The sequence below is a fragment of the Protopterus annectens genome, chromosome 3.part0, assembly GCF_019279795.1.
Source record: "Protopterus annectens isolate FY-2018-M chromosome 3.part0, PAN1.0, whole genome shotgun sequence".
Taxonomy (NCBI): domain Eukaryota; kingdom Metazoa; phylum Chordata; order Ceratodontiformes; family Protopteridae; genus Protopterus; species Protopterus annectens.
Window position 1 is genome coordinate 1,322,202,263 of NC_056731.1, and position 14,474 is coordinate 1,322,216,736.

The 14,474-nt window shown below is 40.9% G+C and overlaps 1 protein-coding gene across 1 annotated transcript in view; it reads right to left on the bottom strand.

Moving 5' to 3' along the window:
* The window catches only part of LOC122797061 (echinoderm microtubule-associated protein-like 6), a 3,800,753-nt gene that overhangs the window by 1,540,403 nt on the left and 2,245,876 nt on the right, over positions 1–14,474 (bottom strand). Inside the window, exon 25 of the mRNA XM_044065838.1 lies at positions 7,864–7,990. Within this exon, the coding sequence (XP_043921773.1) occupies positions 7,864–7,990 (127 nt within the window). The remainder of the gene's footprint in view (positions 1–7,863; positions 7,991–14,474) is intronic.

The window sequence follows — 14,474 nt, forward strand, 5'->3', positions numbered from 1 at the left end:
TGTCAAATACTGAAGAAAAATATAAAAGAAGTACGACAGAATAACAATGTTATCTCTGGTTATTAGGACAGCATTAAACACCCTAAACAAGGGCAGTTTCTGTCCATTGCCTAGTTCAAAAAACAGACTGGTCTGGATCATTAATCTGAATATCAGTAAAGTAGAAATCCTATTCTAGCCATACTACATCTAAACGGTATCTTTACCCATGTTCAGTGTCCTTTTACATTTACTGTAATATTTTTTCAAAGCCTTGTTAGTGCATATTCCATTTCATTCATTTATTTTTACATGTGTTTCAGTTTTGTCTTACTCTGGACAACTTCTTTATTAGAACAGATTGAAAGTGCAGTTGTGTTAGCAAGCTTACCATAACAATGGCTGTTTAAATGAACACTGCTATGGTAGCCTTAGCTATATAGGGTATATCCTGCTAAGGATACAACAGCTGGCCAGATTCCAAATATTCAGTCTACCTTCCACACGGCTAAACTGTTAGTCAGCTCAAGTTGAGATGATTAAAAGTCAGGTTTTGGTGCAAATACCTTCAGAGCTTTCATTCTAACAGTGAGCAACAAAAGCATAAAATAATAAGGGGAAGGGAGGGAATGGCTATGTTAGTAGTGATCATTTAAATATCTACAGTTATGGTAAGTTTACTTAAACAACTCTACTAATGGATCGAGGATGGTTCATGTGCCCCGGAGAACAGATCAAGCAAACCCTGTCCTAGACCTGGAGAATGCATCTGTTTTATAGTGCTTTGTAAAAGTATGCAAAGAGGATCAACTTGTTGCTTCAAGAATATTTCTAAAATACAATCCTTCCCAAAAAGCCAGAGATGAAGACAAGGTGCTGGTAGAATGAGCCTTGACCCCTGCCTGGAAAAACAGCCGGCCTTAGGCATAGGTCAACTAGACAGCCGCCTAGGGCGCCGATCTAGCAGGGGCACTTTTCCAGTATTTATTTGATGTAGGTTGACCAGGATGGGGGCACTGGGGGGTGTGATGGAGGCGCCGTGGAGCCCTTTTGCCTAGGGCACCAGTTGCCCTAAGGCAGCTCCTGCCTGGAATTACCTTGTTGAGATGGGTATAACAAAAGGTAATGACATGAAACAACCACTTAAAAACAGTCTGCTTTGACATGGATTGCCCTTTTCTTTTACCGTCACAAGAAATGAAAATCTGATCAAATTTCCTAAGTGATTTTATTCTGGCAAGAAAGTACCTATGTTATAGCAGACATCCAAAATATGGAATCTCCTTCCTCCCTCATTTTCAGGTTTTGGAAAGAAGGCAAGGGAGATGTATAACTTGGCTTAAAGTAAACTCAGATACCACTTTAGGCATAAATGAAGGAGTACACCAAACCAAAGACCAAAGAACTTGAACTGATAACAAAACAAAATTTATTAAACACACACACTAAAAAAAAAAAAAAAAAAAAAAAAAAAAATTGAGCTCTTATACAATTGTTCAGAAAAAGTCCTTTATTTATTAATGGACGAAAAGTGCTAATTTTTTTATTTCTTTTTTGTTAGTGTGAGTGTTTAATAAATTTGCACTGTGAGCTCACCACAGCTTCTGGTACTTCTGGGTATTTTTTTTTTTTTGGTTATAAATGAAGGCTTAGTTTTCAATGAAATATTATCTTTGTGGAAACTGAGATAAGTTTGACCCACCAAAAGAACTTGCAACACAGATACTCTTCTTGCAGACGTCAGAAATGTAATATTGAATGAAGAACCTGAAATCAGCCAGATGAACTGGTTCAAATGAAGCGAGTGTCAGCCTCTCTAACACAAAATTAAGAATTGAAGCAGAAGCCACCAATTTTCTTGGAGTCCTCTTACGCAGTACCCCTTTCAAAAAAATTTTGACATGAGAATAACATGAAAGCAGGGAATCCATGGGCAGGCATGCTGAAATGGTCAACAAATTAATCTTGATCAGACATGGATCATGGTCAAATGAGGCTTTAGGCAGGGTAATGGACCAGTCCCTCCCAGCCATTCAGGTGTCCCATTACTTGTCTTTCTCCCTCCTAAACACTGTTCAAAACTGTCAGTGTGCAGACTATTTTCTTCTTTACTTTTGAAATGAAGACAGAGATGTGGATTTAATTTAAACCTTTTAATTTATTTATCCTTTGTTGACCAGGTTAGTACCACTAGTGGTATTGATACTACAGTAGAGAGCCGATTATCCAAACTAATTGAGACCTAGGGTAGTTCAGATAATCAAACTGGATAATCAAACATAAATGAACTGGATAAAAAAACTTCTAAAAATCTTGTTTTTTTCTGCACGCAGGAATACAATTTTCAATGATTTCAATGGACAATAAAGACTATTTTCACACACGAGTTGGCTACAAGCTCAAAAAAACATACTCAGGTGAATACATATAATGTTTACATATTCAGACTTTATGACTTTTCCTACCTGAAAACTTTAGAAAGTTGGTTCAGATAATTGAAGTTTCAGATAATCGACTCTCTGCTGTACTAGGGGAAATTTGGCAAAGGCATCATTGAACTTCCCCTTACTCTCTTTGATAACTCAGCACCTACCAATAATGTAAGCAGACTCTGTTTAACATTTCATCCCAAGTATGACACTCAGGAGTGTAGCAGCCCCCTTAAACTATACTGTAGTGTCAGCAATCTATCTAGATGGTGTGAGAGTGGAACCCATAGCCTTTTGCACCAAAAGAGAGAATGCTACATGTTGCACTACTAACAGTGCTAGCAAATTTTATAGCAGAAACATTGATGGTCATTTGCTAAACAAAATAATTGCACATTGAAAAGAGACTTCGCATAAGCAACAGTTAACTTTCCTTCCCTTGAAGATCATAATCGTTGAAAAAGCAGTGGAGCTCACATTCATTGAAAATGCACCTTGCCAGTGGTGAATTAAATGTACTTTCCCTGGGTTATTCTCAAACCAAGCACCCCTGCATACATTTTAGGCCCATGATAAATGCATCTGTTATTCGATTCACTGTCCTGATTTAATGTATTTCTTGTTAAATACAGCAATATTTATTAGTGTGCATTTTAAATTTGTAGTTTTGAACATTTTTCCATTAAGCAATGAAACAAAATGTGTGAACCAATAAATGACAAAAGTACCCATTTCAGAACATGTAACCAAAGGGTCTTGTCTGGTAGTTGGTGTATAAGATTAAAGCTCTTGTTTCCTGTAGATAAGGTACAGGATTTGAGCCTGAGTATTTAACCTATCCATCCTCTCTAACTAGGACATTTTAAACATACACACACACACACACACACACACACACACACACACACACACACACACACACACACACACACAATTGTGCCAGGAAGTTAAAATAAATTCCTCTGAAAAATGCTGCAACTTAAATTAGTAAGGCTGCTCCTCCAACTCCAGTATTAAGTTTCTTGTGCATTCTGCTTGCGTGCAACACAGCGAGAAGGAAAAAAAGCAATGTAGGCCAAAGTTTTACTTATTTTTCTCTTTTTAATTAAATTAATTCTGTGGACCCTCCAAGCCAGTAGGCCCTAGCAACTGCCTAGGTCGCCTACTGCTAGATCTAGTTTTGACCATGATAGAGGAGTAAGATAGGCCACAGGAAAGGAAAGTAACTCACACAAATAATGTAAAACCAGAGAAACACTAGCCATGAATGGGTGCTGGCTATGTTGTTGGCACCAACTATAACATCTTTTCCATTTGTTACTATATGATTTTCTAATAGCGGGCTTTCTTGCCTCCACTAGTACCTTCTGCACATCCACAGTAAACCGGTGCCTAAAAGGTATTAAGACCCTGTCATGTAGGCAGTCAGTCGAAGTTGTTTAGGTTCAGGATATATCAAACAGCCCTGTTCTTGTGTGAGTAGATCCAGTCTGTGAGGAAGCATGTGGTAATTGCCCCTGGAGAATTCCAAAAGAAAGGAGAACCACTGTTGCCTTAGCCAGAAGGCAGACACCACAATGATCCTGGGGGATTCCTTATGAAGTACTCTGGATATTTGATGTCTCAGCCAAGTGATTTATCTTCTCATGAATCCAAGACCTGCAATCTAAAAAGAAAAGGGTGTTGGTGCTAGGACCATTGGGACTTTAGATACCACTGTATCTTTCGCATGTGTAGTCTGGACAGAGGTATCACATTAGAATCGTACCTGCCATGTGACCCAGAATCCTGAGGTATTCCATTGCAATGACCTAAGTCTGAGTGAAAATTCCAGGAAAAGTTCTAAATGTAAATCTATATTTTTTTTCCTGCAGAAGAAAACCTCTTTGTACTGAGGTGTCTAGCAGACTCCACAGGAACACAACCCTGTGTGATAGAGTTAAAAAGGCTTTTGAATGTCCTCTTGGAATCCCACTTGCTTAGAACATCTTTCAAAAACAGTAAGAGATCCGTGACATTTTGAAAAAGACTACAAATATAGGCAAGTCATCTAAATACGGAAGAATGTGGATACCGTGTAGCCTACAATGGACTATAACTGGATCTAGACACATTGTAAACACTCTTTGTGCACTGGATAACCTCAATGGTAAGGCACAGAACTGATGATGTGATCCAGACACATAAAACCATAACAACTTCTGAAGTTTGGACAGGAATGTGATGATAATCATCTTTTAAATTTAAGGTTACAAAAAAACCTCAAATGAGGAAGAAGGGGTATCAAGTTATGAACTGAAAGCATTTTGAACTTAGGCACTATCACGTACTGGTTTAGGAAAGAAAGGTGCAAAACTGGTCTCCAGGCATTTTCCTTCTTTGGCACCAAAAACATCCTTGAATAAAATCTTCTTATCAACTGGGAAGTAGGAATTGTTTCTATTACCCCTTGAGAAAGATTGTGCTGTAGGACAGGAGGAAACAGAAGGGTTTGGTCTGGTGGATGTGGAATAATTTCCTGGAAAGGATGGATTTCTTCCCACTGTCATCTGTAACCATGCTAAATCATGCTTCCAGTGTTCCTATTTGTTCAGTATTACTTTTATAATGAGTCAGCATTTCATTGTCTATATAAGCTACAGTTTTTATATGTTCTGGGAGTCACCCTGATATTTTTCAGAGGCTCCTACACATGTGTAATAAAGCTACTGAACAAGAAGAAGTCCATTGTCTTTATTTAACAGTTGGAGCAAATAAAAACTTTAGAGAACAAACTTATAGAAATAAAAAAGAAGTTTGTCCAAGACTTTAATGACTTCAAAAAGGGTAATGTTTTTCATTGGCCTAAACCTGTTAATTCAAATGTTACCTCTAGAAGCCGTATTGTGTCTAACAGAGCTGCAAGAACATTTGTACAGCTATCTCCCTCTAATGAAAATGTATGTGAACCTTTGTTAAAAATTATGACTTTTTTAAAAGGAAATACATCATCAATTGTTAATGTTGAAGCAGTAGCAGCTCTTGACTGCTTTACCATTGATGTAACTGAAGCCGGTAGTGATGCTGCCTGTCCTAAAGATCAGGAAATGTTAAAAGCTGTGGATAGAGTAGCTACTACAATGAATGAACAGGCTTGAATTTCCAGTGAAAGTTTTTTAGAAACAGGGAAGTTAATTTTAAAGTTCCCATTAGAACGACCATCATCCCTACTAATATCAAACAAGGGGAAGATCCAGAATCAAGAGCAGAATGATGGGAGGAATATACAGTGTCAGAAGGAGATGATACAACAACCCAAGGTAGGACCGACTACTCGTAGTCAGAAAAAGACTTGAGACTTGAATAAAGACTTAAATGTTGGACAAAATGTCTTGAATTTATCTAGTACTCTATTTACTGATGCTGAGTTGAGCCTTCTTAGTAAAGGCTTGTCATTACCCCATACTTGTTACACTAACTTAAATGTTTTCATAAGCTGGGAGCTCAGAATGTTACCATGCTAAATGAGTACGCATAATAGGAGAGGGTAGTTAATAACACTTTGCTTACTCAAGCTATGTGAAGGCAACCAATTGTGAAAATAGAACCAAAGGCTATCAAGGCTACTTCTGCATGTATTATTCCCACAATTTCCATTTTTTGCTCCTATCCCTTTCTAAAGATCACACTTCAGTTATTTTATCACTGTTATAATATTTAACAGTTTAAATGTAGTTGGTTTACACTCTGATTTCCATTTTCTAGTAACTGCTTTTTTGGCAGCCATGAGAATTAAACTTAACAAGGCCTCACTATGTTTAGACAATTCAGATCCTGTATCCCAGCTCAAAAAAATGATTTCCTTAGTTACACATATTTGCTCACCCAGTATTTCTGACAGAGTACTCTGTATGGAATACCTTGGTTCTTTTGCCATTTTTTCCAGTAAATTTCTAGCCTGCTCTTGCCTATTCTCTGTACCCTGAACTGCAGTCATCCTCTTTGGCAAAATCTCCATTCTCCAGTCTCATGTTGGCTTAGTTCTTAGAATATTTTTGCTACTTTACGAATATAATATTCTGTATGGCTGTTGTTACTCTCCTTAGGGATATGCATCCAAAATAGATTAAGGAGGATCTGCATAGAAAACCCCTCTCAGCTTATTTCTTGAATTTCCCTCTTCTATTTATTTCCACTTGGAATTACAGCCTTCTGCTTGTTTTATTTATATGAGTTTTAAGAGTGCAGTTCTAAAATATCCTTTCAGATGAAGTGATCCTAAACCATCTTGTTCTATTGGAAGGATCAGCTTATCGCACTTGACTCTTGCCCTCTGTCAAGGCTACTTCTTGTTACATGCATGCAGATTAGGTGCATCACTCTAAGCAGTATACATGTCAATGCTTGAATGGATAAAGTTTCAATGGGATGGGCAAGAGAAGGACATTATGTCATTCAGAATATGCTACCGAGAACAGGAATACTGGACTAAAGTACTGAGGATAACTTTCCTAAAGCTTATTTTCAACTATGTTACCCTCCTATGCCAATCCATTCATGACTTCTTTCCATCCGCATAATGCCCAATGCAGCATTTTCCAGTCTTTTACAGCAATATACTGGGATCATTAGTTTTCATCTGGGCACCCAGATAGGATAAAATAAAAGTGGATTAATGTTTCACTCAAAAGCAGTCCCTTTAGCAAAGTAACTTATCTTATTTTATTACTACTGAATGAGCCAAAGTGCTTAGAATGAGACTAGACTCCCTTCTTCAGAAATGAATGTGGCTAGCTCATCAAATAAATGCTTTATTTTTCATACAAATGTTGTACAGTATATCACAAATATTGACATAATTTGAGCCAATACTTGAAAATTATGTAACAGTGAATTATTCAGTGTCAATGCTTTAAGTAAATATAAACCAGTAATGTTAAGTAGCCTAGGTTTAGCAGGAATATCCATTTTTGTTATGTAAAAGCATACATTTGATAAGCAAGTTGCAGATAAGTAGAAAGATATACTGGATAGAGAAACAAATGCAGAGAAAGAGGGTCTATATCACATAGTCGAAGTCTTATAACTCCGAACAAGTAATGTTCGAACCATTATGTTCGAAGTTACAAGTCTTCCGCTATGGATAAAAAAAAAAAGAACAACAGAAAACAAAATAAACTGTTTTAAGCAGGGGAGCAAGCCCCCCTGCACCCCCCACACCCCCGCTACTTAAATATACCAACTCCGAGATCGCACCCCATTGAACAAAATGGAAACCTCCGCTTATGGAGATTTCCATTCAAATGCTCAAACTTTTACAAATTCGAACTTATGGTCTCGACCATATGAGGTTTGAACTTGTAAAAGTTCAACTACGTGATAGGAACCCACAGAAAGATACTTATGGCTATAGCTACATGGAGAAAAAGAGAGATAGCAGTTTTAGAAAAATAATAAAAGTTTATATGTAATATACCTTTCTTCCGCTGAAACTTCCTTGAGCTGTTGGTGTGGTTTAGTGCCCATCATCTCCCTTATACTAACTGCATAGATCTTTGTGGTGTAGTCAATGGACTTCTCTCTTGCCACGTCACTGTCATAGCCTTAAATATAAATCGAGAAAAACAGACAGATAAAATAAATGTACCTGTTTCTTTGTATTTAGTTATTCTCGGAAATACAATATATCATAACTTGTTCTGCTCAAGAACACAGGTGCAATTTTTCAGAAAAGCATTTGGAGCAAAATAAACCCTGTACCTATTCCCATGAATCTAAACCAAAGTCAGAATAATCCATGGGTCATATTCCCAGGGAAAGGAAGCAACTTTAAGTTGCACTTCTGTGGAGTAGTCAGTCATCAAGAATTATATCTTATGGCTCCTGTACAACTGGCAGCCTTTACCAAAACATCTCAAAGAATTTATGTAAGACCACCAATCACCGTCTGACATGCATGCCAGTGCAGCAAGCTGTATCCCCACTGATATTCAGATGTAAACCCATGCTTTGTCAATGGCAAGAATAAGCAGATTATCAAATTTCATTTTGCTCTTGAAAAGGAAGAAAACAACCACTGTGGCACAGCTACATAACATATTAACCAACTCTTCCTGTAGGGAAGTCATTCAGTTTTTGCTGTCTCCTCCTTCTTCAGAGTAGGATACAAACATGAAGCTAGATGCTTCAGTGACATCATCAGTAAGACACAACCTGCAGCATACAATACTAATAACTGTATGAAAAAGATACATTAAGCACAAATTATCACTAAGGTAAACAGAAGCTGCACAATATGAAAGAATGCTAAACATTTTGTTTTACTTGGCTCATTTAATCAGTTTTATTTATACATATATTTCATGCTTCTAAGAAGTATATCAACATTTCTGAGATTTCATACATTGTAAGAACTGACTTCCAAGCTCAGCTACACATTTTGTGAAGATGTACATAATTTTTTTTTCTCAATTCCCTGTATGACTATAGTGAGCAGTTGCATATTAATACCAAAATGCATAATGGCATGGCATCTGAAAAAAGCAAAGCTGGGCAATCTCAAGGGGTCTACACAGCAAGGGGCTGAAGTGATTGTGAATGGCACCACCTACACTGAAGCTGAAGATATAGCCAACCTGTTGGCTGGTAAGTTCAACTCTAAAGCCACTCCTCTGTTGTCCTTATGACCTCACAATAAATAACAGAAAATGATACATTCTGTCTATTACATAGGACCAAGTCCTGACAGTGCTATCTAAGGTCAAAAATGCTACATTAATAGGTCCTAACAATATCACAGGCTGCATCTTGAATAGTATAAAGCATGATCTATCTATGCCCCTAGCAACACTGTTCAACCTCAGCCTCCATGCAGACATTGTGCTGAGTGAGTGGAGGACAGCGACAGTCACAGCCCTGCACAAGGGAAGACCATTCACTAACGTGGGTAATTACCAGACTTATGTCTATAAAGCCTTGTATGCAAAGCCATGGAAAGATTTATCATATAATTATTCAGTAAGGACACTAGGAACCTCCAAACACTGGACCCACCCCACTTTGGCTTCATCAAAGGCAGGTCATGCTTCCTCAGCCTGTTGGACATCTCCGAAAAAGTCACCAAAGCAATGGATGAAGGTAAGACTGTACACACACTACCTAGCTAGATCTGGCTAAAGCTTTTGACACAATCCCCCATTCAGGTATAGAGGAAATGTTTGGCATTTACTTTTCAGAAGTACAGGCAAAGACCAAGGGTCTCTGGCTGACAAGACAGGAATAGTTATTGAATCCCCAAATGACTCAGTCAGCCTGCAGGAAGGTCTATCTCAAACAATTAACTGGGGATCAGAGCAGGATAATGGTGAAATGGGGTCTTAGGCAGGGTAATGGATCATGGCACCTCCCACCAGCCCCCACCAGCAGCAGCAGCCACTCACCCAGTAGCTATTACAGTATCCCATTACTTGACTATTTCTCCCCAGTCACCATAAACACTGTTCAAAACTGTCAGTGGGCATACTATTTTCTTCTTTACTTCTACAATGATTACAGGTATTTGGATTTAAATTAAAACTTTTATTTCAAATTTTATAGCACAAACACTGATAGCAGTTTGTTAAGCAAAACAATACAGTCTCACAATGAAAACAGACTTAGAACAAAGAGTAAAATTCTCTCCATAGAAACTCACTTCATTGAAATGGCACTAACAGTCCCCAGGATTCATGAAGCTTGCACCAGGCGCAGGCGTAGCGTAGGCGGAATAACGTCAAATATGGCCATTGAGCGATTCAGGTATGATCCAATTCCACCTGCACTCCGGCGTACACCAGAATTGCACAGCCCTCAGCATAGGTATGCTAATCACCCCATGCGCAGTGTCGCACCATGTAAATGAAGGCAGATAGCGATTCATGAAGTGGTGCAGGCGTAGCGTAAGCCCACGGAAATGTAAACCAAAAACACGGTTTACATTTTCCCAAACAGAACATCGGAGCTATGGAAGTGGACCAGACTCATGTATTACAAAGTTAACATGTGCCAATGGCTAAATACACAGCCAATGGCATAAGAAAAGATGCACAACACCTAAAAAACAACATTTAATGTCATGTCCACAGTAACGCACACTACAACCATAGGGCATGTGTGCGCAAACAGGAACATAAAGAAAATATATAAAAATGTCATAAAATCGCAATGTAATACAAATCAGGTTTTCACCATAATATGCAATGGTAGGCATGGAACACCACAACCAAGGTGCAAGGGTTGCTAAGGGCCTGCGGCTGTGTGCTACACGAGCTAAATGAGGAATTAAACCCGCACATAAGGCAGCTGTTTAATCTCAGCCTTACCACAGGATACGTGCCCAAGGAGTGGCGTACGGCAACTGTGGTCCCACTCCACAAAGGCGGTGCCTCTATTGACCCTGGTAATTACCGCCCCATAAGCTTAACAAGTCTAGTCTGCAAAGCTATGTAGAGGATCATAATGGAGCTCATAAACAAAGATATAGGGGACTTGCAGACATTGGACCCGACCCAGTTTGGCTTCGTCAAGGGCAGATCATGCCTTTTGAACTTGGTCGACTTCTTGAAACAGTCACCAAGGCCATTGATGAGGAAAGGCAGTCCATACAGCCTACCTTGACCTTGCAAAGGCCTTGACACAATACCCCACTGGTATTGTAGAAAAACTTACCAGCTTAAATGTAAACCCATATGTCACAAGATGGGTTGCAAACTGGCTTAAGGACAGAACCCACAGGGTTAGAGTTGCTGGCGCTATGTCAGACTCCAAGCCCGTCACAAGTGGTGTCCCACAGGGCTCGGTCCTTGGCCCCTATTGTTCGGAATCTACTTCTCAGAAGTACAGGCCAACATGGGAGGACTTTGGCTGACAAAGTTTGCAGACGACTGCAAACTGGGCGCCATAGTGGAAAGTACATCGGACACGAATATCCTTCAGAAGGGACTCACGGAAACAGATAGCTGGTGCCAGAGCCATGGCCTGAAGTTAAACTCAAAAAAATGTATAGTCATACCCTTCGGGAAAAACAAGGTAACCCCAAGCTACCATATAGGTGGCAATCCACTAAGCACAGAAGAGGTTATCAGGGACCTGGGGACCCAGGTTGACAGTGGCCTTTCTTTTGACACTCACGTTGCTAAAGTGGTTAGAAAGACCTTCTACATTGCCCACCTGATCATGAAGGGATTCACATCCAGATCTAGTGAGGTCATTGTTCCCCTGTACTCTTCACTTATCAGACCAATGATCGAGTACAATGCCCCATTCAGGATGTATCTCACCCGACATCTGCAGCAATTGGAGAGACCCCAAAAGTTCCTCACCAAAAGGATAAAGGGACTCAAAAATCTGTCATATGCTGCCAGATTGAAGAAACTCCAGCTCTATTCAGTTGCATACCGTCTGCTCAGAGGTGACATGTGCCTGACATACAAGGCCATGTCCAACCAGGAATTAATGGACATGCTCCACCTCAAAAAATCCAAATCCACCAAAACCACTAGAGCAAGCGACTTAAACCTTAGCGCGGATATAAATAGGACGTGCTGGAGGGATAGATTTATCACTCAGAGACTCCCTATGCTGTGGAATAAAATCCCGATCCATGTGAGGCAGAGCAATTCACTGGCTCTGTTCAAGAGAAATCTTGACCTGTGGATGGGAGATCGTAGGTTTATCCCGGGAATCATCTCTGTGTCACTGCTGGACAGAGGCACAACAAACTAATGGGCACAGTATTTTTTCATATAAGGGGTGGCGTAAGCCACAAAAATTTGGGCTAGGCTTATAAATGCCTTAGGGGAGATAGCCTAGTATAAACCTATGAACCTATGAACTATGAATTAGTAGTCAATGCCATGCAAATGAGGCAGGTAATACTGAATCGCAAACGTCCCACCGATTGAATGATGTACCATATGGCGCAGCACTATAAAACCGAGGAGTGGCTCAGAGGCGATACATGACATCAGCAGAGGGGTGTGCCACCGTAGCAGTAAGCACATTGGAGCAATGCAAATCTGGCCTGTCTGTTGCTAAGCAAAGCTGCAGGACAGGGATGGGGAGGAAGGTATAGAATCATTTTGCTGAGAGCACACATGGTGCCCAAAAGCACATGTGTACGGGGATGAAAACGTGTCCAAAACCCGGTAAGCGGATGCACGCGCCGCGAACAATAGCACAAACAGGAAGTTCAGGGGAAGAAAAGAAGGAAATGCCGAAGTAGGGTAACTGGAGTACTTCTGAGCAATTAACACCAATCAACTCACGGCGGCCAATTGACGGCAGCTGACAAGTCTGCTCGCAGAAACCTGCAAAACAGGATAGGGGAGGCATTGGATTGCAAAGAAAGGAGGGGAGGCATTGGATTGCAAAGATAGGAGACCAGTCATAGCAGAGCAAAGCAAACCGACAGTAGACTGGCAATAGCACACATTACGTAAGATAAGCCAGGTCTAGGAAAGTACAAATGAAAGCAGGCTGCTGGATGCATGCCAGAAAATGGTAGGTGGAACGTGCAGAAATGTAAAGGGAAGGTCAAGAGGTAATCCATAGCAGCCAAATGTAATTCAACACCAAAGGCACCACAACAGTAGTTCCGGTAGTAAAACACATAACATACCCTATAGCTACGATCATACATACACACCCTATGACATCATCGGTGTTCACAGCACAATAGTATAAAGTGTGAAAGCACCCTACACACACCTGTGTATTCCCAAACACTGCACCATAGGTGTAAACACAAGGGAAACTTTTAAAATGTACATGTTGGGAGCTGCCATAGCTGTGATTCATCAGCATGTGTTAGACACTGACTGTGTTGTGGAAGATGATGCCGACAACCACCGCAGGCCCCGGAGGAGGAGAAGAGTGTTCAGACCAAGGGTAACCTACCAGAGGCTACATGATCTGGAGATAGTAGAGTGTTACAGGGTGAACAGGGACATCTTACAGCAAATAGTGGAGCTGTGCCGGCCATGCCAGAGAACCAGAAACAACAGAGGGGAACCCATCCCAGTGGACACGAAGGTATGTGTAAGCTTGCGAATACTAGCCACAGGTACCTTTCAAAGGCCAACTGGAGATATAATGGGGATCTCACAGGCATCAGCATCCAGGGTACTACACCAGTTCCTGGATGCCATGTTACCACATGCCAGTTCCTGGATGCCATGTTACCACATGCCAGTGAGCATATATACTTCCCCCAAACTCAGGAGGAGTTGGCCAGCAATATGCGTCACTTCCACCGTGTGGCACACTACCCGGAGGTACTGGGTGTGATAGACTGCACGCACATACAAATCAAGTCAACACCCGGTGAGCATGCTAGGCGCTACATAAACCAGGGATTCCACTCCATCAACTGCCAGGTCGTGTACAATGCCCAGGGCATTATCATGGATGTGTGTGCTGGCAGCCCTGGAAGCTACCATGACTCCCATATCTGGCATGCCTCACAGCTGTATCAGGTATTTGTCAGGGGGGACATCCCACATGGCCACCTTGTGGGGGATGCTGGCTATGCACTGGAGCCGTGGATGATGACTCCCATCAGAAATACACACACACCCATGCAAGAATGCCATAATGAGGCACACGCACAAACCAGAATCATCATAGAGTGTGTGTTCGGGATGCTGAAATCACGGTTCCGGTGCTTGGACACATCTGGTGGAGCCTTGCAGTACTCTCCAGGCACATGTGCCCACATCGTCATAGTATGTGCCATGCTACATAATATGATCCTGCGGAAACAGCTGCAGCAGGGACAAAATGGTGAAAGCCCTCATAGCCCACTGCAATTGCCAAGGCCATCACAGGCACAGAGGGATTCAGACTATGAATACACTGTGCCAGCCCCAGCAGGCAGATGGAGGCGTGCCCAATATGCCTATGCCTTGGCAAAGAGGGAATGTATAGCACGTACTCTGACAGTGTAGGCCCCTATGGACTGACACACCTCTCCACCTGCACACAAAGTAAAATGGATGGCACTCAAACACGACCACCTGTAAATTGTAATGTATAGGTGGCCCACTGTGT